This window comes from Leptonychotes weddellii, chromosome 14 (assembly GCF_054177405.1).
Source record: "Leptonychotes weddellii isolate Sample4059 chromosome 14, ASM5417740v2, whole genome shotgun sequence".
NCBI lineage: Eukaryota > Metazoa > Chordata > Mammalia > Carnivora > Phocidae > Leptonychotes > Leptonychotes weddellii.
In genome coordinates this window covers 61559217-61586760 of record NC_138382.1, presented here as the reverse complement: position 1 = coordinate 61586760, position 27544 = coordinate 61559217, and the positions used below count along the sequence as shown (strand labels likewise).

General features: G+C 35.9%; 1 protein-coding gene across 3 annotated transcripts in view; it reads right to left on the bottom strand.

Annotated features, from left to right (window-relative positions):
* The window catches only part of KIAA1958 (KIAA1958 ortholog), a 147904-nt gene that overhangs the window by 24849 nt on the left and 95511 nt on the right, over window positions 1-27544 (bottom strand). Inside the window, exon 3 of one of the 3 annotated variants that reach the window (XM_081803384.1) lies at window positions 13231-13314. The exons of 1 other annotated variant lie outside the window; for it this stretch is intronic. In XM_081803384.1, the coding sequence (XP_081659510.1) occupies window positions 13231-13314 (84 nt within the window). Of the gene's footprint in view, window positions 1-1865; window positions 13315-27544 lie in introns of those variants that run through there. One more of the 3 variants, XM_081803382.1, reaches the window with a different exon arrangement.

The following is a 27544-nucleotide window of genomic DNA, read 5'->3' as shown; positions in this document are numbered from 1 at the left end:
ATTCAATGTTCGCTTTTAACATAATCTTAATGGTATATCACCAATGTGAAGTATTTTGTACATGTTAGACATTTTAGTTACTTGATATCTCCTCATAAGATGATGAATAAATTAAATAAATAAAACTTTTTTTAAAAAAACATTTTCTGAGTTTTAGGCTAAATATTACTCAACTTGAATTCTAATATTCTTCCCTTATTGGGGAAATAAAATTTGACATATTTTATTTATTTATTTAGGCATGTCTTAAATGTGTAACTTGTAAACAAATTTAAAGGTAAGTTCCTTGTTTCTTAAAGTACCAGGAAAACATAAACTAAATTATAGCGATTTATAAAGTAGCTTTAAAATAATATCATACAAGGGGCGCCTAGGTGGCTCAGTCATTAAGTATCTGCCTTCGGTTCAGGTCATGATCCTAGGGTCCTGGGATCGAGCCCCACATCGGGCTCCCTGCTCCGTGGGAAGCCTGCTTCTCCCTCTCCCACTCCCCCTGCTTGTGTTCCCTCTCTTGCTGTGTCTCTCTCTGTCAAATAAATGAATAAAATCTTAAAGAATAGTAATATTATACAAAAATACAGTTATCACTTCTGTTTGCAATATTCAGGTTTCTGTGAGTAAAGACTGGTGGATTATTCATAGATATGAAAGAAATACATTTGCATTCTGTAAAACAAATGACTATGATAAAGAACATTATATTTTCTGGCGTTTTAATGTTTTTCTTTATTAAAGAATTTTTGTGACACAACAAAGATGTCTGAAGTTAAACAATTATAATCATTTTGAATAACCATTCCTATTCTGCCTAAAGAATATCATCGAATATGCTAAATACAACAAATGGCACATGGGGAATTATATCTGACCGAAAAGACTTTCCTAAAAATGAGGACATCTGGAACCTGACATCTACTTAGCTTGGTATAACTTTGTGCAATTGGCCGCAGAGCTCATAGATAGTGAGTTTGTAGTGGAGACTTCTGTTCCATTAATAGGATTTTTGGACCTGGGGCTCCAGGAAGCATATAATTAATTCAGCTGTCTGAAAGTGTCTTCCCTACCCTATGGGCTATGCGTGAGCATACTCACGTAGAAATGCTTCTCCTTCCATGATTTCCCCCTCCTTAGTGGTTAGAAACAACACCTGGGGCAACCCATCTCGGGTCCCCTCTCTCTTTGGGAGCTTTGTACTATCACTCAATAAACTTTGCTGCCTACCCAAAAAAAGGACAGAAAGAAAGAAAAGAAAAAGAAAGAAAGAAAGAAAGAGAAACAACACCTGATATGGAATAGTCTGCTCAATATGCATTGATTAGATCCTGGGGCCTAATGCACAGTGACCAGGACAATTTTTTTTTTTCAAAATGTGGTTTGTTTTTACAATTGTTTGTTGTGGCTACAAAAATCAGCCAGCTTTGCAGGAAACCACTTATTAAATGAAGGAAGACTGGTCATATCCAAGTAGAGACAAAATACTGTGATTAAAGCATGCTCTCATTATGGAGACATCACTGATGCTCATTAGCTGATTTTATTGGATTTTTTCTTTTTCTTTCTTTTTCTTTTTTTTTTTTTTGAGAAAGAGAGTACACACACACACGTGAGGGGAGGGGCAGAGGGAGAGGAAGAGAGAGAATCCCAAGCAGGCTCTATGTCCCACATGGAGCCTGATGCTGGGCTCCATCTCAAGACCCTGAGATCATGACCTGAGCTGAAATCATGAGTCAGATGCTTAACTGACTAAGCCACCCAGGCACCCCTACTGGATTTTTTTCTTACATCCTTAAATTTTAGGCTGTACCAACAAATACTGAAAACAATAGAAAATTATGCGACATTAGAGACAAATATTATACACACAATGGAATAAGCCACTGGGACATAAAACTAGAATTTTATTTAGAGCACAAGTACACAGACAAATATGAAGCAAAAACAGTGAGCTGAAAAAGATGAAAACACCTTAGTATGAAAAGCAGTGAGCAGCAAAATAAAAATGAAGCCAATAGTATATTCTTATTAACAAAAAAGTTCTATCATATTAATACAAATATCAACTGGCAAAGGATTAATTAACCAAGAGCACCACAGTCACACATCTTAACATATTAACAGAAATTTCCCTCCATTTCAATTCACCTTTCTCTCTTTCACAAATTTTAATTGCAGCAGTTTAAAAAGAGAATTTTAAAATAGGATTAGAGTCAACATCAGGCACACATATGCTTTTTTCACATAAATCAGCTAAAAGCCAAGTGGCCAGAAAATATATAAAAAAATTACAATCTACCAAAAGGCGGGAGGAGTAAATACATCTCCAAAGAACAGTATCATTTTTCATAAAATTTTTCTAAGTATTAATTGTGGTGGTTATATTTGTTTTACAAAAATGCCTGGTGTTAAATTATACTGAATAAACTGACAAATCTACCTTTTTAATCCCAATTAACTTCTAAGTGGTAAAGTAAAAGAAATCTTAAAATTACTCTTAAAATAATCTTAAAAATCTTAAAATAATTCGTAAGATGGAAGACCTTATTTAAGTTGAACATATCATTCACTCTACTAAACAAAGTTCTTCACTTTAACAGATAAATGAGTCATTTAAGTAATTCTGTTGAATCCAAAATGCTTCCAGTCATTCTCTTGCCAGGTCTCAGGCCTATGGGGTTACAGTTACATTTCCAGATTACAACGAAAAAGGTACAAGCTATTGCTCACAATGGGGCTAATCTGGCAAATCTATGTGTAATTTTAGCAGTGAAAAAAGCTTAAAATCATGATGGAAACATACTCTATAAATTAGAAACCTAATAAATATATATGCATGATTTAATTAAAAAGTTGCCCTGGGCATAAGTGCCTCAGGACAGACATACAAAACGTACAGAAGACCCAGAGTGGGTAAAAAAAATTCCAAGAGCAGGATTCAAATAAACGTGCCCACAGCTATCTAATAGAAACCATTAATCATCAGGATATATCATGCCATAATCTTTGGTGTCCAAAATATTAAAAAAATTCTAAGTATAAAGGCCTTGCCTGAAAACCCCCAGTGCAGGAATCAAGAAATACTTTAGTGTTGCTCTGGAGGTTACTGGACAAGGGCAGAACTTCTTTAGAACATACATAATTGAATTTCCTTTTATTGCTTTATCACCTCCATTGAGGGGTAAATATTTAAAGCATATTCTGGAGAAAGTCTCACAATTAAAATCTGCCTTTCTTTTCCTTTAAGCAAAGAAGTGGCAGGAGCCTTGATGAATTAGTTTTAATATTCTTAGAATTAAATCAGCAATTTCAGCAGCAATGTTTCCAAATACAGCACTGGCTGTCGCCATATATCTGCAGTCACACAAAAAGCCTCTATATAATTCAGGAGATTATCCCTTTATTAAAGAAATCTCATAATTAGAAACCCATTGAACAGATAGAATGAAACCCTGCACTAAGCAAGGAATTTTGGTGTGTTGGTATTAAAATGTTCTTAAGGAAGTAGCCTTCTTTTCTTAGCATTTTATGACAGTTTCACTTCCATTTTAAGAGTATAAACATATAATATTTCCCCCATGTGGAATTTTAACAAAATATAGAATTAATTCACTGAAATAATTTTCTCTCTACTTTCAGAGTGTGTTTGTAATTGCTGAGGCAAGATGGAAATGCTAGGAACCAAACTAAAGACAGGTGGGCATGAAAAAATTCTGATGATCATAAGTCAAATAAATAAATATGTTAAATAAGCCCATGTAAATGCTGAATATAAAAGTTAATACTTGGGAACTCTGAGGTTTCCACAGTCCCTAATAAATAAATTTTAAAAACTAAATATTCTTATCAAATGCATTTCCAACAATAAGCCATGATAACCAACAAAAATAGTGTAGGCACCTCATAGTCCTGTTATCATTTACCTGGATAAAAATAACCAGATAAAGGTAATTATGCTGCTACATTGTCATTCTATTGGATTTCTTTGTAACGTGTTCAAGTATCGGAAGAACAAAAAAAGATCTAAAGTGGGGGGAGTACTGGAAAAAGTTAAGAATTCTTGCTTTTTCTTTTTGCAAACTTTCCTTTCAAAGAGTTGGGGAAAGTATGGAAGAAAATCTGACCTGGAATTACACACGTGAAACGAGATTCTGAAGTTGGCACCACTCGACAACCACAATATTTCCTTCTGTAGAGGCCACTAAGTGCTGGCTCAAAATATTAAACAACTAAGTACATATTTTCACAAGTCACACATAACAAATGTTGACTGGCACAGCTCTTAGCACAGTTTTTCAGTTTAACTACAATAAGTGATAGCAGCGATGGTTAACAATTCCATATAAACACCACAAACACAGACATGAAAAAGCACCTAGAACAACATGCAAATCTCAACAGCGATGTCACTGAATATTACACAATGCATAGAAATTGTAATGGTTTTTGGCAAGATGGGTTTTTTTTTTATAACAAATACTTTATAAAACAAAAGTTCTTCTGTTATAAATGCTATTTAAAAAGTTGTAATATAATGAATTGTAGATATAAAAATTCAGTTAGATAAAGTTAATCTGAGTGGATTAATACTAAAATGGACCTGCTACTTCATCCAGTATAAATAATCAATTATAAATTAATTTCTAGTGGAAGTATACTAAGGTATTTGATTTATAAAATGTAAAAATTACAGAAAGTAAACAGGTATAAAAATCACTTAAATACAGTATGCACAATTACTGTTAGGATTCTATATTGCTGATGTCTTCCTAATTCTACTTACCACAAATAAATAAATTGTGCCAAAGTATTTTCAAAGCTCTCTGAAATGAATGTACTATGGTAAAAATACTCTCTAATTCCAGTGTAATACAAAGAAGAACATCAGAAGTCTAGCAAAATTCAACACTGCATTCAAAAGACAAATAATTCCACTGTACTTTAAAAAAAAATCCTAGAATTTCACCTTTTTCTTCAGCTATAATCTGGTAAATATAATTTGTAAAATAAAAATTTGTGAAAATTTTTTATATTTATGCTTGAATTCCTCTTTAGAAGACCAAGCAGGATAATAGGAGAATTTACAAATACTTTGTATTTCAACATCTTCCTGCTATAGGTCTTCCATTAATTCCCATTTTCTTTTTCCTCCCTATAACTAAATTCACTTCAGAAATATCCTAATTATGTTGATAGAAGTTTGATCTTTTGAAGATAGGTCCCAAACCTTCAAATGACATTTTAATCTTTCCACAGAGTAAAAAATGGTATTATAGACTGCATTCAAAACTGGTAATGTAAGTACTATGTAGCTGGATATACAAATGAATACCACACTAAACAAAAAGTTACTTTTCAGTTCATAATATATAACTGGAATTCATATACTTGAAAACTAGTTTTCCCTCTGTAAATGAAAACTAAGTATGAATGGGGTAAGCTGAGAGATGTTCGTTTAAAAAAGTGAAGTTACATTTAGAGATTATTTCATCAATTCCAGAAAGAGAAGTTGCTAAATGTAACAGTATAATATGAAAAGTGAAAATTCACATGCAAAAATAGCCTACTTGGAAACTGGCAGCCTGAATCTACTCCTACTACAAACTTGACTGAGGGCTTAAAAACTATTACAATTTTGAAAACAAGAAAAGGATACCCTTTCTAACTCAGTGGAAATGTAGGATTGTTTTACCATCCTCCTCTCTTATCTGTGGACTAAAAGTCAGGGTGCCTGGGTTCTAGTTCTGGTTCTGACTCTAACAAGGTGTGTTCACCTGGGCACTCATTAATATATCTAGGGCTGTTCTCTCTTCTATAAAAGAGGGGTGGGTTAGAGTAGATGTTTCCAATCTTATTTTCCGCTTCCACGTGAAGGATGTATCATAAAGGTAGTAGCTCATTCAGTCGGGTGAGTTTCAAAGTAGGAAGGTAGGGGCATAGGGAACATGAGAGTTCCTGGAGAATCAGTGTCTGAAGATTCCCTTTGTAATCTCTATCTTCTTGCCCTCCTTGCTCCCTACCTGCAAGACATGGTGACTCCTATTCTTCATAGCACTGAAGAGCACTGGGCTAGAGGATCTCCTGGGTCCTTTCCAGGTCATCCTCTATGATTATAATTCAGCAAAGATGATGGTTCACACTAATATTCTGACCTAATTAATATTCTGATCAAATTAGTACTCTGACTTAATACTGAGTGTAATTAAACAAAGTCATGGTTTATATAACAACTCAATTTAAATGTATTAAAATGCTGTCTTTAAAAAATAATTTTAAAAAAATGCAATCTTTAATACCAAATCGGGTGTTCCCTTCAGCTTTGGCAGGCCCAAATGATCGATTTACAGATAGGATGAAGCATGAGAAATTCTGATTATCCTTCTTTTCTCTAGTTAGAAGTGAAATCAGAGTTGTTGGCAGTTTGCCAATATCATCCCCTTTTCTGTTTTTATATCATTAGAAATCCACCAACCACTAAAGGATGATATATGCAGTGTATTTCTGTGTCCCAGTTATATTCAATGGCAAGGATCTCTTAAAATCATCCTATCTTCATCACTTTGCCTTATGAAAAGCTATACAATTCATTTCATCTCAGCCAGATCCAAGTGGGGAGGAGAAGCAATGTTGAATAAGAAAACACAATTGAGGCTGCCTTTGCCAATGGTGTGTTTCCTAATAAGCAACTCTCTCTCTGTACCTGTATATGGTAATATGCCAAGATCTGATATAAAGGAATTCTATTTGAGAAAAAAATCTATTAAACTAATTGATAGAGAACTTAATTCTTTTAGTATTTATAATACTTTTTTTCATAAAGGAACCTTTTAAAAACCAGCTTACTGCAATACATGATCATACACTTCCCTTGACTTCTCCTCTAGGCTTGGAAATTTATTTCCTTTATCACATAGTAGAGTTTTTATTTATAGATATTAAGTATTACAGCTATATTTTGGCCAGAGAAATACAGACCAAAATACTTCTTTCCTATAAAGAAAACGAGTCACAAGAAGCCTGATTAAAATCAGAAGTGTTTGTTTCTAATATATGTTTCTAATATATTGAACTGTGGAGATAGTCAAACTAAAGAAAATCTGAATGGGTTCTGGTCAATCTCTAATTCTGAGAATCATAAGGATAGTATTTTTCCTTAAAAACTTTATTAAAAACAATCTCTTTCTTTTTCTTTCTTTAGTAGGCTCCACGCCCAATGTGGGGCTTGAACTCATGACCCTGAGGATCGAGTCACATGCTCTACCAACTGAGTCCAGCAGGTGCCCCAAAAACAATCTCGATAGATTAAAAAAAAAAAATTAACAACAAATTCCTATATTAAATATTGTTAATTTGCTGGCACCAAATTTGCAGGGAAGATCAAACTCCCTGGCAAACTGGCAATCAATATTCAGTATCTGGTGGATAGCAATATTGGCTTTTGGGCTTAAGAGATATTCCCTCTGCCTAGAACCTCCCCTTTCCGCATCTGATTCATAAAAACAAATGACAATCACTTTTTAAAATATAATTACTCGTACACAAACTCATCTCCATGACAAAGTTAAGTGTCCTTTAAAAAGTGACGCAAACTTTTGCCAAGCATGGCCGGGGGGAAACAAAGTGCCGAATGTTCCATCTCAAAGTAACTAAAATAATGAGGCCTAAACAATGTTGTACTAACAAACATGCCAGGTGATGGCACTGCTCTCAGTCAATTTGGAGACAATGAATACTGATGATTTTATTGCATCAGGGATTTCATTTATAATTTATCACTTCAGAGAGTCTACAGAAGCAGAGCAAATCACTTTGTGAACAAGCAGCTGCAACAGAAAAGGGACAGTACTTCATAGTATCTGGATCTGGTTTCAGATCCTGATGCTCTTATGTATTAGCTGTGATATGGGCAACCCATTTGACTCCTCTGGATTTCCTCATCTATGAAGGAGAAATAATCATACTTACCCTCAGGATTACGTGAGAGTTAAGTGAAACAACTTACGGAAGCACTTAGTACTCTGGCACATTGTAAGTACTCAGTAAATGATAGTCATTGATGACAATCTACACCTTCTTATACACGTGTGCACCTATGTGAACACAATGGGTGGTGTAGGAATGGCTTTGCCTTCATATTGATTTTAAAACAGGCTCTTAAGGAAGATTCTCCTCAAAATACTCAAAGCAGTATTATGAGTTCCACAGCAAACCAACATTTTCAATGGCTGAATAATTGACAAACTGCATGAATACAAAGTTTGGGAAATGATGCAAGATAGTACTGGCAGGGGCGCCTGGGTGGCTCAGTCGGTTAAGCGGCTGCCTTCGGCTCAGGTCATGATCCCAGGGTCCCGGGATCGAGTCCTGCATCGGGCTTCCTGCTCTGCGGGGAGCCTGCTTCTCCCTCTCCCTCTGCCTGCTTCTCTGCCTACTTGTGTTCTCTCTCTCTCTGTCAAATAAATAAATAAAATCTTTAAAAAAAAAAAAAAAGATAGTACTGGCAGACTTTTTTGGTGAGCTCTCAAAAATGAAATGAAACTTTTATTACAGTATCTTTTATAAATTCTTTGAGGGCAGGGACTATTTTATACATCTTTTTACCCTTCCCAGTGTCTAGATAATAGTGTTCAAGTATTTGTTGATATGACTGTAAATTCTCATCTCAGTGAAGTCATTGGATTTCATGACATCTAAAAGCTAAGCCATATGACTTAGACAAATTAATGTGACGGAAGTTTCAGCTAACAATGACCTAACTGAAAAACCAGAGAGACTTGATCTACCTTAAAAAATTTCAGACTATTCTTTTGTGCATCAGGAAGTAATTTAACATAGGTAAAAGTGAATTAACATAGGGAAAAATATAAGATAACAAATATTTTAAGTAGCTGGTGTATTACAAATCATATTCAGACTACCCCTACTACCCATGATAAGAAATGGAATTTTAAGAATAAGCTCTGTTGGATAAACAACCTGAATATCTCGAATTTTTTCAGACATTATGGGTTTTTAAAGAAAAATTGCTACCATCCATGGTTTTCAACAGCCACTCACATAGAAGAAAGACTGAATTTTGCAGGTATGTCCCCCAAAAGCTGACAGATGGGTTTGACATTTTTGTTGTGGACAGTGCAAAACTTCCAGAGTCATGTGAGGGGCACGGTCTCTTTCTTACATCACCTTACACTGACCTAAAAGTGTAAATTTTGCAAATGTGGTTTTATTGTTTTTTTTTATGAACCAGAGGATTGCCTGGGAAGGCAGCACATTCAGTTGTAGTAAACACCTGCTGGACTGCTGAATTTTCACTAAAGCACATACACGATATTTTGGCATGTACCACTGCCACAGTATGAACATAACATTTTTTTAAGCTAAAATAACAAATAATAAAAATGGCATCAGGCAGTAGCATGTCCTCAGTATTGTTTATATAAAAACACAAAATTTAGAGGTAGTTGTAGATAATTTTTTGTAATTTCATTAACCCAAAGAGATACTACAGTTCAACTAAACTTCTACCAAGCCATTCTTCAGAAAAGTTTTCTAAATCTAGATCACAATGTTCCTATTTGGTTTGAGTTATCAAAGCAAAATATAAATAATTAAAAAGTAATTCACATTCTCAATTTAATTGTGTTCTTCTGAATGAAAATGCAATAGGAGAGAGACTTTCATGTTAGTAGTACCTCAATAAACACACAGAGGGATGCAAAATCTCCTAGTTCTGCTTTCTCAGTACATACTGACTGCTCTTCTTCCTCATCACAAACTTACTTTGTTGTCAAAAACATAGTAAGAATTTTTTAAAGTATGTCAATGCAAAAATAAAATGCACAATTACATTTTAAATGTTTCACAGAAAAAAAATTTTTAAACATGAGAGGTAACCCATTAAAAACAACCTTATTTTTTTAAAAAAGAATTCTTTTACAGTAGGCTGTCCTGTGTACTTACAAACCGGGTATAGAATAAGGAAAGTTTTGTAAAGAGAACTTGGAGAAAGAGGCCCTGTGGTTCAAAATGAACAGAAGAGGGGGCATTAGGGAGCACGGTGTGCCATCATGAAAGATCACTCAAGCATTCCATTTAATCAGATAGCCTTCAGAGAGGGAATGACACTGAGTCCCCATTTCTGGCTCAAATCACTGGAACCTGACTAGGAGTTGGAAATAAAGAAGATAAACAGAAAAAAACTCTGCAGTCAGATGACAGACAGTACCATTTCCTTAACTATACCCTAACTGATTTGTCTTGATCTCAACATAAAATGGAGATAACTAACCTTTTCAAGGATTGAAAAGATTAAAGATAATATATAGAGAAATAAATTATACATATGGAAATGTCTAAAGAAATATTTGCCAAAATATTAACAGTGGTTATTTTTTGGCCAGCAGATTCAGGAGAATTTTCTTTATGCTTATCTGAATTTTCTAATTTTCATACAGTTAGTAACTATTGTATAAATGATGCATGTAATAAGTCACTTGGCACAGTGCTGGCACACACGTTAGCTCAAAAAACGGTGGGTATCATCGTTAATATAAAACAATAAAGCAAGATATCTTCCACCCTTTCTTCTTGTTTCTGGATGCCTCCCTATGGAGGAAAAGTCATGAAGTAAAGTGGATTCCACACAAAGTCCACAGCAGACTTTCTACTCCGGAGCCCAAGGAAAGGTCACAGCTTAGAGGAATGGGTCTTTATATGTTTACAACTTAGTGTTGGGAAAAGATGCCTAGCCATGTGGAAAGCTCAGTTAATGTGATGATTTAGCAAAGCAAATCAAAATGAAGTTTGTCCTGGTCTACAATAAATTAATACATAAAATACCACCTACCCTCCTAGCTAATGCGAATTATGAGGTTACCTTGAAGAACAAATACTTCCAATAGAATCCAATAAAGCTATTAAGATTTGGATTTTTTATGTGTTAATGATTATACAGCATAGGAACCTAGCTCAACTTTATTGTCGTCCTAGTGTCTAAACTTATGTTGTTATTGAAGGATCTTAACTAAAAATACACCACAGACTTCAAGACTTGAAAAGAAAGACCTTGGAAAAACCACCACAAAGAGTTGTTTAACCAAAATTATTATTATCATAATTGCAGGGTATCACAGATAAATTTATATTTACTGTAGAAGAAACTCTGCACATTTTCAAGAATGCTTTGAATTCAGCTAAAGCTGGTAACAAAATGTTGTTACCCAAAATGAACGTCAATATTCTTTTGATCTCAACTACAGAGTCAAGTAATCTCCTTGGGAAAAGAGACCGAAGTTTAATGCTTATAAATAAATAAATCAGGGGATTTGGGCTTTGACGAGTAGGACTCTTTTGTTGTCTTGACTAGTGCTTCTGGATTTTTATTAAAACTCTCCCATTCTCTACCTTCTTTTTATGTTTGATATACAATCTAATGCTTGGGAACATTTTCAAAAACTTTGGTAGTTTTGTAAATCTGAAAATCACACTTCATTTTAACTGATTTCTTAGGGGACAAAAAATATTCTATCCAGGTTTAAGCACAACAGTAAAAATGAGCTATTAACAGTCTTTATCGCCACAATATTGGACTTTGCATATTATTGAAAAATTATGTATCTTCCAAAAAGAATGGCACCTTTATTGCCCCCAAAAGAAAAGATGTTAGCTAAACATCTAGATTTTCAGACATTACAAAAAATGAGGCACAGGAGCTAAAATTCTAATTCTGCTAAAAAAAGTATGTAGATAATTTGTTGAGCTTATATCAACATGTTCATATTCTGGATCTGACTGAATACAGTTCTGTGTAAGCAGTAGGGTTAATACTGTCTCCTCCCGATTAATACAAAATTTTAAAAATTAAAAAAATAAAGCCATTTATTAACTAGACTAAAAATGAGAGGTGGGGTGGAAAGGAAAACAGGAGTTGAGGACACAAGTGTCTAGGATAACTTTCAGTGACTTTTCTGACAGTTCTTTAAAAACGGAATTCCTTCTCTACTTTGTGTTGCCTGAGGACCACTATGGTTTTGTAGAGTCTGTAACAGCAATTACATTTAATCACCCACGAGTACATCTGTGTTAAGCCTATAAATACTATGTTAGCAATACTAAACTATCTCCACTGGTTTATTTGTAAAAAGAAAAATATAGTATATATTTAGATTTTTATAAAGTTAATACTGAGGGTGGAGGAAAGGGAATGAGAAGCAGTGTATGATCACAGTTTCTCTGGACACGGTAACCAAACTGGGCTCTTGCTCAAGCCACCTGGTCAAGCGGTGTCGGAGGAAGAGTCATAGGAGGCAGAGACGATGAAATCGCCACCGTTGGAGCGCCCAGCCACTGACTGGGCGGCCTGCTGGCTCAGACTGTTACAGATAAGCACCAGCTGGTTGCTCTGGGCCTCAGACAAGGTGCTGCAGCTTTGATACACACTGAAGTTGGTTTTCCTGCCAGGGATGTTACCCTTCTCACACATGGTCTTCACCATCTTGGCCAGCTTGTTCTTGCCGAGGGCCTGGCAGTTGTACCAATGCAGAGCTGCCAAGTTCACGACTGGCTTGATGGACAGGTAGAAAGGAGCATCCTCGTAGCGCATGGCAGGAGGCCGCCGCTGGGCATACTCCTTATAGTCCTGTACGGGGCAGGTCTGCGGGGCGTGTTGGGTGGCATACACACGAGAGTCCGTGCCCCCTCTCTTGGTTTTGGCATTCAGGTCACCAGTGTCTTGACCCATCCACTCTAAGTACTCCAGCCCCGTTTCTGTTACCCGGAGCCGGATATCGCCCCACTTCAAGGTAGATCCATGAAAGCCTGTGCAGTGCCCAAAAGCTTTTGTGTTGTTGAGCCAGACAAGGTTGAGAAGACCCTCGGGATTATAGCGGCTTAGTAGTCCCCTTTTCCGCAGAATGAGTTCATCAGCAAAGGTGAGCTTCATGGACTTGTGTGGCTTATTTCCTTTTCCTTTGCATCGGAGTTCAATCTGCTTCTGTTTCAGGGCCTCTTGGGAACGCTTGAATTCCTTATCCCTGGTGATACTGTAGCCATACCTGTGTTCTTTTAGGTACCGTTCAAGTCCACACTGGTAATTGGCCAAGCTGTTGGGTTCATATTCGGACCCATCCTTCTGCCTGGCATCCACAAAGAAAGAGGCCAGGTAGGCATCCAACTCCTTGCAAGGGATGACATAAATCTCTCTTGTTTCAGAAGGATACTTGGAGATGAGGAACTCTCGGAAATTGCGGAGCGCGGTCTGCGTGCTCCGGATGGTTTTCTCATTCTGCTCCCTGCTGAGCTCAGCTGCTCTTTCATCCTGGTCTGCAACAAATTGGGGAGGGGAGGGATAGAGAGGGTGTTGATGAGTTCAGACAATGCACTTTCTACTCTGAAATAAAGTTTCCTCTTATAATGAAAAGGGAAAGAAGGAATCCATTTCACAGAGATCACTCATAAATGTTATTACTTACATACCTGCTGCCTTATAACAGCCAACTTCAGTTTCACAAATGATGTACTAGACAAGAGTATGGCCCATTACAATCAAAATGAGCTTCTCGTGTCACTGACACACAAGTTTTGTGCATGAAGGTTTGTGGTAAGAGTGAGATCAGAGCCAGCCTCTGTTTTAGGAGGAATGTGAGACAGAAATGTGCTATTCACCCTACTGTAGGCTGCAAGGGCCCCATTAAAGCTGACACACTCATTTTGAATCACTTCATTTGTGAAGCCAGAGGTTTTACTGGTTCCATTTTACTGAACTAAAATATTCAAATTTGTTACTTAGCACATCACTAGAAATCTATATTTAAAAGTTACTAAACAGATCATTTGTAGTAGTTTATTCAACACTCTATGGCAATTTAGGTAAATACAGTTTATAAATATTCTGTATGCAATTGCAGGGTAGTTTGTAATAAGTTACAAAAATATTTAGTATTTTGTAAAGAAATGAGGATAAAACTTCATAGGTATAAAGACAGGACAGTGAAACTTGAATCAGGCTACTATAATCCAGATGTAAGGAAAGGGGTGTATCTCTTGGACAAATCCTTTTATTAGTTTATTATTTACACTCTTCCACCAAGGACTAGGGTTGCCTCTTTCCATTATGGATCACCCACGATTAAGTAATGTTGCTCTAGACTAGCAGTTCTCACACTTTAGTGTACTTGTGAATTACTCAGAATGCTTGATCAATATCAGATTCCTTGGTGGCAGGAATCCATGCTCAGGATGAGGTTTGAGAGAAACTACTCTTTTTTTACTTAGTTTTTTTTTTTATATATATTAAATTCAATGATATCATTTAAGTTGTTTCCTTTCAGTAATGTGTAATTTAAATTTGGATTCTTAACATTAACAATAAAAACGTTTTGTCAAAATTCACCACTGTTATGTCAGACAGGGGTGTAACTCAAAAAGAGAAATTCTAAAAATGAAAGTACACAAGAGAAAACTGGGCTATCCGATTGTTGAGAGACAAGCTTCAAGCTCAACTTAAAACAACATAAAAATGTAATTTCTGATTCTAGTATAATGTAAAATAGTCTGTTTATCCTGCTTATCTTCTTTAGGAAAATTTTAATTTGTAAGGTTGCTCAGTCGAAGTCTTTGTAATAACCATATATAATAATAAAAATAAAATTTCTAATAAATTGAATTTTATTCATAAAATACACTACTTTTTGTATTACAGTATGTTATTTTTAAATGACAGCTCTAATGTATATTTGCCAAAATCCTCACAAGTTTATAAAATGAAATGAACTAAAATTCACTAAACTAGCTAATTAGATATTTTTATAGGCACATTTTTGAAAGATCATATTTCTAAAATTCAGTATACAAAAGTATATTTTATGCCTCATTAGACTTAACTTTTGATTATGCCATTTTCTTCCCATTAAAACTGTTTATATATCAACAATAAAGATGTGTATCTTTCCATCAAAAAGATGGAAGGCACACTTTGCATGTAACCTTTTACCAGGCTGGCTTCCTTGGCTGTTTACGTGTAAAGCCAATGGGGCTGACATATCGGTTCATTTTGACTAATTGTTTAAATATCTACCACAGTGGACTTCAAACTCCAAAGACTTTCTAAGAAATAAACATTCATAAGACAACTTCAGGGAAAAAACTTCTAGTTTCTCAAGTTTCACACAGAATCTTTTATAAAACTTATTTGTCTGAGATGAAGACTGAGTTTGCACATGCTGCCATCCCAAATCTACTGTGATATATACTCTGGGGTGTAAAAGACTTTGAGGAGGCAAACAAAATTTATAAATCGATGATTGAATCCATAGCATGTCTTGTCCTTCTTTGTTCTTTTACATATTCTGATGTAGGTGAAATCTGCCATCAGAAGGAGGGTATTTGGGCGTGAACTGGGGTGAATTTAGGACTTCTGAGGGGGTTATAGGTTAGTGAAGTTGGTTCTTTTCACTAGAAATAGAATATTCTACAGGACTATCAGAATGTTCAAGAGAGAGGCTTAAAACTATTCAGTTCTTTCAGATTCAGCATGCTTTTGTTCATAAGATGCTTAACTATTATCAAATACATGAAATATTAATTCTACTTACAGTCAATCCTCATCTTCACTTTATAAAATATTCACTATTTCCTACCTCCTTTTTAAAAAAATAAACTGTTGGAAACCTTTGGGTGTCCATTTAAATATCAGTGAATGGTATCATTTTTTTCAAAGTTCTTTCGAGGGGTATGTGAATAAAAGAGTTTAAGTCTGTTGAACTTAATTATGCCGCCTTAGTCAGTATACTGTAGGAGGAACTGGTGAAGAAGAATGGAAGGGTCTGGAGTCACTCATCTGCAAATTTCCTGGGTAAGGCAGCCAGTTCTTTCACATCTGCATCTCCTCCATTCACATTTGGAGAGCCTGCTAACACTCTTAGAGCTGACCAACACATTAGCACTGCTTCAACAACCTCAGCCCAGTTTTGTTTCAAGCCTTTCTCCTCTTTCTACTCAGTCTCAATCTTAGTTAAGAGCCATTATATCTATAGAAAAATAGAACTAAAAAATCCTTTTCCTAAGAGCCTGGAATGTGCCACAAAAGGAGGTAGAAGAGTAGAGAAACCCTCATTCATTTTGCATGAATAGGTGGAAGTAAATGGCTTCAAATTCAAGTAATCGTTTTTCAGCTAGTTACACAATCAAATAAGACCAGGGAAGACTGATAACAAAATATAAAACTGTTACATTTATCTTGCTTTTATCTCTAGTTTTAGAAAAACTTCTGATCCACTTCCTTTTAAAAACTTTTTATTAGGTATAACAAACATACAATAAAGTAGACCAGTCATTAAATGCATGTAATTAATTTTCACAAACTAAATCCAGTATCCAGATCAAGAAAAAGAACACCACTAGCATCCCCGGAGTCTTTCTGATGGCCCCTTCTTCCAGTTATTCCCTCGCATCAAGAATAACAGCTATCCTGATGAAACATAATACAATTGTCTGGTCTATTATTATTACTAGTATCAATGGAATCTAAGAGGATGGACTCTCTTGTGCTTGGCTTCTTTATTTCAACATTCTGTTTGTGAGTTTCATCCATTTTGTTTTGTAGCTGTAGATAACTTACCCTCATTATTTTGTAACATTCCACTGTGTGACTATATCACAATATATGTTTCCATTCTACCGGGCATTTGGGTAGTTTTCAGTTCGGGGTTATTTCCAATGAAATTGTTATGAACATTCTATGAAATGATCATGTTGGGTGTTTACTTAGAAGTGGAATTATTGGGCCAGAGGAAATCATAGGTTTCAGTAGCTTTAACAGATACTGACAAACAATTTTCCAAAGTGGTTGTACCAATTTACTTTCACAAACAGGAGTACATGAGAGTTCAGTTTGCTCCATATCTTCAGCAACACTAAGTAGTCTTTTTTCCTTTTTTTTTTTTTAGCCATTCTGCTGGGTGTGGGGTGGTACTGCACTGTAGTTTTAATTTTCATTTCCCTGATGACTAAAGAAGTCGAACACCTCTTTATATACTTATTGGCCATTTGAATATTCTCTCAGTGAAGTACCTGTTCAAGTCATTTTTCTGTTGGATTGTCTGCCCTTTTCTTACTGTTTGTAGAAGGTTTTAACATATTGTTTGAGTCTTTGTCAGAAATGCATATTGCAAATATCTTCTTCCAATCTGTGGCTTGCCTTTTCACTTTCCTAATGGTGTTTTTAAAAAATAAGAGTTCTTAATCCTAGTATCGCCCAATTATCAATTTTTTTCCTTTATCGGTTCATGCTTTTTGCATCTTGCTTAAGAAATCTTGCTTATCCCAAAGTAATGGAAGATCTATTTCTTCCAAGAGCTTTACAGTTTTACTTTTCACATTTCAATCTGCCATCCACTAGAACATCTACCTGTATGTCCTGAGATAAAAATTATGATTAATTTTTTTTCAGTATGGCCCGCGATCCATTTGATTTTAATAAATTAATAAACTTTCAATAGGCAATACAGCATATAGTACAGTATCTGAAAGTTACAAATGGGTATAGAGTGAAAGTAAGTCACCCTCCCACCCCATCTCCTTGTTGCCACATTTCCCTCTGCATGACAACCAATACTGTCAATTTATGGGGTATAATTTTTGATTTTTCTATGCACATGCACTCACTTTTTGCCTTTCAAAAAGGGGGATGGAATATACTATACATTCTATCCTACACTCTTTTTACCATTACAGTGTATTACAATGTAGCTCCATATCATCATATACATAGTTGCCACTATCTATAGCTGTATTTATAATGGATATACCATAATACATTTGTCTAACCCCTAATTCTTTACTGATAGACATTTGCATTATTTCCATCCTTTTGCTATTACAAACAATGCTGCAGTGAGTATCCTTGCATACATGACATTTCCCATTTATGGGCATGTATAGACACAGAAGTAATTTCCCAAGTGGAATTGCTCTATTGCTGTTGCCCTGTATGTATAAATGTTGTAATAATTATTACTTCCATGATAAGGTATAAGAGTGATGGTTTAATCATACCTTCTTAGACATAATGTATTATCCATCTTTTTAATCTTTGCTTATTTAATTGGTAAAATATATTGCTGTGGTTTTATTTATTTTGCATTTATGATAAATGAGACTTAATATTTTTTCAAATACTTATTAGCTCCCTATATTTTCTCATTTTCTTTCTGTGAATTCTGGCCTCTGTCCATTTTCTTTCTTTATATTGATTTAGGAGCTACAGATACATTTAGGAATTTTTCATTTATATTTAGTCTTAATATTATGTTCATACTATTTAGTCTTATCATTATTATCTTTAGCCCTTTGTGATATATATGATGTCTGTGTATAAATATATAATTCTTTTTAGTTTACCTTTGGTATTTGTGACTGTTACACATTTATGGGATTGAATTTATCTCTCTGTTAAATGTTTTTTATATTTTGTGGTATACTTAAGAGATGTTTTCCCCATTTTGAAACCATAAAACAATTCTATGTTTTCTTCTAAAACATTTTTATTTCATTTTCCATTTTCATTTCATTAAAATTTCATTTTTACTCTTTAAATATTTAAATTAAATATTTAATTATCTAATTTATTTTGGTGTAAAAAGATAGGCACCAAATTGACATTTTTCTAGATAGTCATCCCGCTGTTAATAATAGTGGTGATTGTGGCTCATTATTGACATAACTTGACCTTTAAAATTATTTTTTCACTGTAAATTCCTATATTTGCTGTACTGTGTCATTATTTATTAGAAGTCTATCATGTCTTTTAAACTACTGAAGCATTTTTATTAGAATTAGTCTGGTTGGTTAGTGATCTGATTACAAAGTTGTATAAGCTCTGAGTAGTCTGCCTCAAAAGCTCTGTCATTTCTGTGTGTCATTTGCAAAATGGTTTTCAGAAATGCATGTATTCTTTGATGACAGTAACACCTGAATAGGATATCACTGGGTTGCGGATTGTGATCCATTTTTAGAGTCAACGCTGAGTTTATCTCATTTCTTTGTTTTAATATTAGTTGTGTTACTTTGCACACTAACATTAATATATAGACTTTCCCCAGTTTTATTGAGAAATAATTGACACATATCACTGTGTAAGTTTATACATTACAGCATAATGGTTTGAATTACATGTATTGTGAAATAATTACAATAGGTTTGGTTAAAATCCATCATCTCATATAGATACAATAAAAAAAGAAAAAAATTTCTCCTCATGGTGAGGATTTTTAGGATATACTCTCTCAACAACTTTCTCATTTCTATTTGTTTCATTTAATCTTAGTTCTTGTGATCATAATATATGTCAGGCTCTCTGTTTTTCTGTTGTATCCCGGCTCTTGCTCAGCTCCTCTTTCTCTTGGCTGAACCCTCTTTCTTGTGTTGGCTTCAACCACAAGCAGGATAACAACAGCCAGAGACTGAAAAGGGACCATCTATTCCAGTAATCTCCCTTTAGGAGTAAAAAGACCTCTTTCAGTTTATGTTCTCTTGCTAATTGTTCTAGTGGTTATCATTACTTTGATAACTTTGCATATCTATTTTTATACAACTTAATACCTCATTACAAGCAATGCCAAAATTATACCATTCACTTATATTTCTCCAACTAATCATTTTCAATTTTAATATTTTTCTTGGTCCTTATACTTACTATCTTTTATTTTACTGTTTGGTTTAGTTCTTCTAGTATTACCTTTATACCTTCAAGTATCTGAATATCCTATTACTTGAATTGTTAGCTTTAAGTAATATCTTTTGAATCTTGGTTTACATAGTTTCCCACATTCTCTCTCCTGTGCTCTCCCAGCTTTTAAAAATTATACGTTTTTGGGGTGCCTGGGTGGCACAGTTGGTTAAGGGTCTGCCTTCGGCTCAGGTCATGATCTCAGGGTCTTGGGATTGAACCCCACGATCAGCAGGGAGACTGATTTTCCTTTTCCCTCTGTCCCTCCCCTTGCTTATGCTGTCTCTCAGATAAATAATTAAAAAAAAAAATCTTAAAAATTATACATTTCAAAAAAAAAATTATACATTTCCACATGGTTGTGGCTTGTGATAGTACAAATATTTATAAAATAATTTATAATATTCTGTTTTTAATCGTAATTTCCACATTTTGGTCTCAGTCTTGCAATTATTAAATAGATAAAATCAATGCTTACCATCAGTGTTTTGCCATTCTCCTCTCAGCTAAAGTTTGTCCTCCAATAGCTTATTCAGAAAGTATTTATGAAAACCATGTTTTCCTGAGGTCTTGAATTTTTGAGTATGTCTTTAAGCTTTTGTCTTTATAAATGAACAAAGGTTTGACTAGGTACAAGACTCTCCACTCATACTCCCCACTCCCCACCCCTCCCACACACCCTGGACAATAGCAGCATTGCTCAAGTATCTTCTAGAATTCATGCTGGTGTAGGAAAGTCAATGGTCAGCCCAGTCTTTCTCCCTTATAGGTCTCTTGATTGTTCTTAAGGCAGGGGCCTAGATAGCTAAATGATTATTTCTTTATCTGTGAAGGGCAGTAAGGTTCCTAGGCTATATCTCAGTGTTGATCATTGTGTACCCATCTTTTTTTCTGGTATACGGCGTGCTCTTTCAAGCCACAAATTCAAGTATATCTTCACTGGTTTATCATACTGGCAGATCACCTCCCACAAAGACGACAAGTGTGTATGTGTTTCTTGCCTCAGTCCTGTCTCCTCTGTTATTCTCTGGTGTCAAACTGGGCCCAGCAAAGCTCTCAAGACCAACCCAGCAGCCCCTGTTCCAGTTCTTCAAAAGTGACTGTTAATTTTACTGCTCAGCATGTACCATCCTCAGTGGAAAACTGAGTTCTTACACCTCCATCTGATATCTACAGTCACATGTCTCTTGGTGTCATATCCAAATCCCCAACAGATTACTGCATCCAGCAGACTTTCTTTATACACTGTGGTTGTAGCAGAAGACTTCTAGTTTATTTTAAAAGAGAAAGTTTGTTTCTGTTTCTTTCTTATTTTGAAGTGATTTTAAAGAGAAGCCAGAATTCAGATCCAGTTCTTTGCATATGAATGAGATTGAGACATCTTTTAGTCCCTAACCTGGTGCCTTGTACTTAACAGGGATCCCATAAATGTTCATTGAATGCTTTCTCATCCCATGAAGTCTACTCTATTAAGAAGAGTTACATTCCTCAAGATTTTGTCATTCATCAAAAATTCAGTACCCAATTTCATTAAATTTTGTTTGAATGTATGTGGTAAGAAATATAACTTGGATTCTAAGTAGTTCTATTGTTTATCTAATGCTGATGATATAATTGTTTCAAAACAAACAAAAGATAAAAGATCACTTTCAATTTTCTTAAGTATGTATATCATTCAGCAAACCGAATGAGTCACTGTTATTGATGAAAAAAAATACATGCATTGAGATGAGCAAAATGGTCTTATTATATATAGGTAGCTGTGATTAAGTAACAACTTTTAAAAATTGAATGTGGATAAAATCCCAAAGGCCTTGATAACTGAATGGAGAAGACAAGGTAGCAGCCAAAAATACAGAAGTACAAATTATTGTTTTCTAACAGATCAGGTACTTAACAATTAGAAATACAGTTTTGCTTATGGTGAATGAGTAGGCATCAGAATCATGTCCCCATGGGTCCCATGAACCTAACACAGGTGTTAGTCTAATCATTATATGTGCCCAGACCTAAAATATAACTTTGGCTCTGTTCCCACAAACCTGCTCTTCCACCTAGTCAGTGCCTCCAACACCTACCCATTTCCCCAAGCTTGAAACCCGAGCACCACCCCTGACACCGTGCTCCCATTCCTCTGCAGCGAATCCATCAATCCCTGCTGAGCCACCTCACTCATTCAAGCACACTTAATGAGTGACTGACACACATTAGGAATTAAGTAGGCTGATTCTACAGTATAATGAAACAGTCTGAGTACAATGAACAGTCCTTGCTTTTGTGGAATTTACCAGAGTGAGTGAAGATAACACAACTACGGAAATCTTGGACAAACTGACACAAATACTATGAAGAGAACTAACAGAGTACTGTGAGAAAGAATAAGTGACCTACTTAAGGATGGATGTTCTAGGAAGGACTCTTTAAGAAGGACTTTTAGCTGAGACCTAAAAATGAGAAGCCAGTCAGGTAAACTGTAGGAGGAGGAAAAGCAGAGGGAACCGCACATGAGAAGTTCCTACAATGGAAACTAAGTTTGAGAAACTGAAAGAGTATCAGTGTGCTTGGAGCAATCCAAAGGGAGAGTGCTATGAGGAGCGGTCTGAAAGCCCACCGGGCTCAGATCACACCAGGCCTTGCAGGCCTTATTAATAACTTTGTATTTTATCCTAAGAAAACTACTTAGTCAGAAAACTACATGGTCAGGTTCGCACTGCTCTTTTTATGATATAAACCTATCTATAGGTTTGTAGACCTATCTCTTCCCATGCTAAGAAAATCTTCAATAAACTTTGCCTTGTATAAGTAAGGCTAAGTTCACATCTGAATGACCTGGTGCAAAACATTCCCAGACAGTGAAACGATGCATAAACTACCTCTGTGGAAGAAGCCAGAGAAAACAAGAGACTATGCAAGTTAACCACTATCTCACCCTTCCCCCTCTACCCACCCTCCAAAAGAAGGAGAGGTGTTAGAGTTGGTAAAAATTGTGGGATAGAGCTAATAGATGTGACCTCATCTTATTGAGATCTTAGAGGACCAGAAGACACCAGCTGATAAGTGGATTATGCTTCCATTATCCTGCCCTATTTATTTCATTCCATCTCACATCTCTCTGTTAGGTTGTGACCTCCTTGAGGAGAAAAGAATGCTTAGAGACAGTCTTAGGAAAAATCTTTTTTTAAAAAAGGATTTTATTTTTAAGTAATCTCTACGCCCAACGTGGGGCTTGAACCTACAACCCCAAGATCAAGTGTTAACATGCTCCACCGACTGAGCCAGCCAGGTGCCCCAGTCTTAGTAAAATTTTTAAGCAACAGCTTATCTATACTTTTTTATATAGTCTCTATGTCCCATTAATTACATTATTTTTCATGTATTCATCATCTATGAATCCTGAGTATCCAGCATACGTTCCAGCACTCCAGAGCTACCCAAAGTATGAAGACTGAATGAATAAATATATGAACTGTTAAAAGAATTTTATTTATTTATTTAAAGATTCTATTTTTAAGTAATCCCCACACCCACCACGGGGTTTGAACTCACAACCCCGATATCAAGAGTCACAGGCTCCACTGACTGAGCCAGCCAGGTGCCCCCAAAAGAATTTTAAATCTACAAATCCTATACATATATCTCTAAGACTAAACATCTAAAGCTTTGACCTGAGAATGATAGGAAAGGGAGAACTTCTGGACATGTGTGGCTTTCAAAAATGCATTTTTAAAGTGTCTGCCTTTCCTCCAGACTTTTAATTTATATTAGCTCCCTTCTACCCATACTGTATCCTGCCGGACTACTGTCTTAGGGGGTCCTTGCTGTAACTAGTATGCATCACTAGTATGGTTTTGGTTTTAAGTATGAAGGGGGAATAAACTCTTCAGGTAGAAGGTATGAGTGACCTCGGTTCTTCGAATGAATTGTCACTCATGTCTTGCCTATACCACACACAAGAGCCATAACACAGACCACTTAAACTTACTCTCAAAAGGAGAAGCCATACCATAAAACCTAGTACAGTGAAATGGGTCTTCTACAAATGTAGCCAAAAGATGGAAAAGTTTTAGGTTACTGTTTTCCAAGAGATCTGTGACCTGGAACAGGGCCATAGGGAGAGCCTCAGCAATGGCACAGGAATTCTTACCAAGAGCCTGAGTAAAGTTTTTACACAGCTTTTCTGTACTTATTTACATAGTCTTCATGCCCCATTAATCCAATTATTTCCTCCCTTGTTAGGAGATGGCATGGAAAAACACATAATTAGTGCAGTATCTTGTGTTCTCATTTAATTTGAGGAGATTTATGTTCGGTTTAAATTCAGATCCATTTCCTTCTATTGCTGCAGCACTCAACAAAAAATAAGCTTAGCTATCACATTCCTTTTGTGATTTTATTTTATTTATTTATTTTTATTTTTTTTAAGATTTTATTTATTTATTCATGAGAGACAAAGAGAGAGAGAGAGAGAGGCAGAGGGAGAAGCAGGCTCCCAAGGAGCAGGGAGCCCGATGCGGGACTCGATCCCAGGACCCTGAGATCATGACCTGAGCCGAAGGCAGACGCTTAACCATCTGAGCCACCCAGGTGCCCTCCTTTTGTGATTTTATTAAAGCAATACATCTGAAGCAATAAGAAACATTTCTTGATATTTAACTTATTTTTATTTGAATATTTTGTCTTTTCACTTGATAGAGAAATGATGTCCAAATTCTTTCAATGAATGATAAGTCCACGAGTTTATTAAATAAGAATATATTTTTAAGTTTGAAAAGTAAAAAAGAAAAAAGAAATCTGGTGAGTAGGTTTATATTTATGAGACTGCAGCTGGGATTAATATTTAATCTACATTTGTGAGTACCCACCCTGCCTCCTAGCATTTCAAGAAGTCCTGTGGGGTGTAGTCAAAGGCAAGTCCCTGATGGTTATGTCGATTACATCATAGCCAGAAGAGATGACTAACACACATAAAATTAATTAAAATGACCATACATGGCACTATGCAATTAGGCACTGTGTTTGTGGCATGACTCTAGGTCCTACAGGAATTCAGAAACAAAAGAGAGAGGAGTCAAATAGAGCTTGAGATGTGTTGGAGCTCTGTTCCATGGGGGAATGGGTACCATTTTGTAAAGAGGAACAGTAGGGTAAAGCGTTCCAGGAAGAAATTGCATGTACAAAGGAAATGAGATGGGAGGGAGTCTGGCTTCTGGTCATGAGGATTATAAAACACTGATCCTGGTCTGGAGGTGGGAGAGGGGTTGGGTGGGGAATAAAGCTAGAACAGTGGGAGCGCCACATGGAGCATTTTATATAGTAATTATAAATATATACACCAGGAGAAGAAACTGAATATGCTCAGTGCAAAGAACCTCCAAATGCCAAACATTTGAAGAAACAGCTTTTTAAAAATAAATCAACAACCCATTTCTCTACTTCTGACATTCTTTATTCCCCTTATGCTGTTATTTTATTCTGCACACCTGTCACCGTCTGACATACTACATTTTTTTTTTAAGATTTTTAAAATTTATTTATTAGAGAGAGAGAGAGTGAGAGAGCGTGCGCAAGAGGGGGTAGGGTTAGAGGGAGAAGCAGACTCCCCGCCGAGCAGGGAGCCCGATGCGGGACTCGATCCCGGGACTCCAGGATCATGACCTGAGCCGAAGGCAGTCGCTTAACCAACTGAGCCACCCAGGCGCCCTACATATTTCTTTGATACCTTGCTTAGCATCGGTCTCTCCCTGTGAGCTCTGTAAGAGCCAGGACTTTGCTACTCTACTCACAGAGTATGGAAAAGCACTTGAGAAGTAGTAGCATTCAATAAACATTTGTTGACTGAATTAACACCAAAGCTAAAAGGAAAGTTACGAGATAACAGTGTGTGTAATTACATAATCACTTTAGACCAACCATACTGACTATATTTAAAAACAAAAGTCAATGGCATAAAATTAAATTTGGGGGCTCACAATCAGAATCTCAGTCACCTCTCCTTCATTAAGCTTCTTTAGAGAGTCTGTTGTGGTTGGGGTGGGTGATATGAACATCTATAATAACTTTATGAAATGACTTATAAGGCCACTGGAAGCTTTTCCAGGGCTAATTCCTTAGGATAAAACGACATAACACACAAGGGGTGGGGGTGGGGGGCTGGCTGGCTCAGTTGGTAGAGCATGTGACTCTTGATCTCTGAGTCTCAGGGTTGTGAGTTCAAGCCCCATGCTGGGCATAGAGCTTACTAAAAAAACAAAACAAAAAAAGACCTATTACATAAATTGCTACAAGAAAGTATCTTTATCTGTCAGGATAAGGGAAAAAACAAACAAAATAATTAAAGTCCATAATTAGTATGTCCATAAAATCAAGGGACAGCTCCCCCCCAGTCCTGACCTTCACTTTAAAAAAAGGTTATACTGACATGATGATGTTTTCTGTTAAGTACTTACTTCTTCCATAAATGTATTCCTTTGAAAGCAATTAAATTTTCTTAGGACTCTTTCATACGTTAAAGGAAAATAATCTTGGTATTAAAAAAAAAAAATGTCCTGGTTGGTAATCTTAGGAAACACCAGTTTTATTTGTCAAGGGTTACAAAAATCATTTTGTCAACATTCATGTTTCATTTTTGAAAACAGCAATAGCTCCTAACTCCTGCAATTTATTGGGGGAAAAAAAGGTGAGCTGTATTTACTATAACAGTGGAAACTAGGGGCACCTGGCTGGCTCAGTCAGTTGAACCTTGGACTCTCAGTTTTGGCTCAGGTCATGATATCATGGGACATGGGATGGAGCCCCATGTGGGACTCCACGCTCCACAGGGAGTCCGCTTGAAGATACTCTCTCTGCCCCTCCTCCCACTCACGCACACTTGCTCTCTCTCTCTCAAGTAAATAAACTTTTAAATAAATCTTTAAATAAATAAATAAAAGTGGAAAATAGGGGCACCTGGCTGGCTCAGTAGGTGCAGCATGCAACTCTTCATCTTGGCGTTGTAAGTTAGAGCCCCACACTGGGTGCAGATATTACTTAAAAATAAAATCTCTAAAAAAAGTGGAAAATAAACCGAGATAATCTTGTAACTACCACAAAATGTATTAAAAGTTAGTGTCTTCTTTCTCCTTTCAACACCCAATTCCTTGCACATTTTTTTTTAAGATTTTATTTATCCACTTATTTGAAAGAGCGAGCACAAGCAGGGGGAGGAGCAGAGAAAGAGGGACAAGCGGACTCCGCCTGACGCAGGGTTCAATCTCAGGATCCCAAGATCATGACCTGAGCCAAAATCAAGAGTCAACGCTCAACTTACTGAGCCACCCAGGTGCCTGTCCTTGTGCATTTATATGCTTTCTCCTAGAACTTTAAAACACAGGCTATTTTGTAAGATTGTTAACATCACTAATTGAAGACAGATTTGTATGTTATTATAGCTATCTGACCAGCAAATTATTTTAATGCTCAGCTTATCTTTTCCAATAGTGAGAGTAAAACACATTTCTTACAAATATTCAGAAGCACGAAAATTTAGAACAGTACCAGTCAGTCCAGTATGATTTTTTTCTTTAAGATTTATTTAAGTAATCTCTACACCCAATTTGGAGCTTGAACTCACAACCCCAATCAAGAATCACATGCTCTACCAAGCCAGCCAGATGCCCCAATCCAGTATGATTTCTCAAAGTATTTTTCACTGAAGCAGAAATCACTTAAATAAACATTAGTCATCTGTTCATTTCTCTCAGTTATATGTTATGCAACTCTAGAGTCTCTGGAAAATTTTCTCCTCAATAAAAATTTAGAAAAATAGGGTGCCTGGGTGGCTCAGTCGAC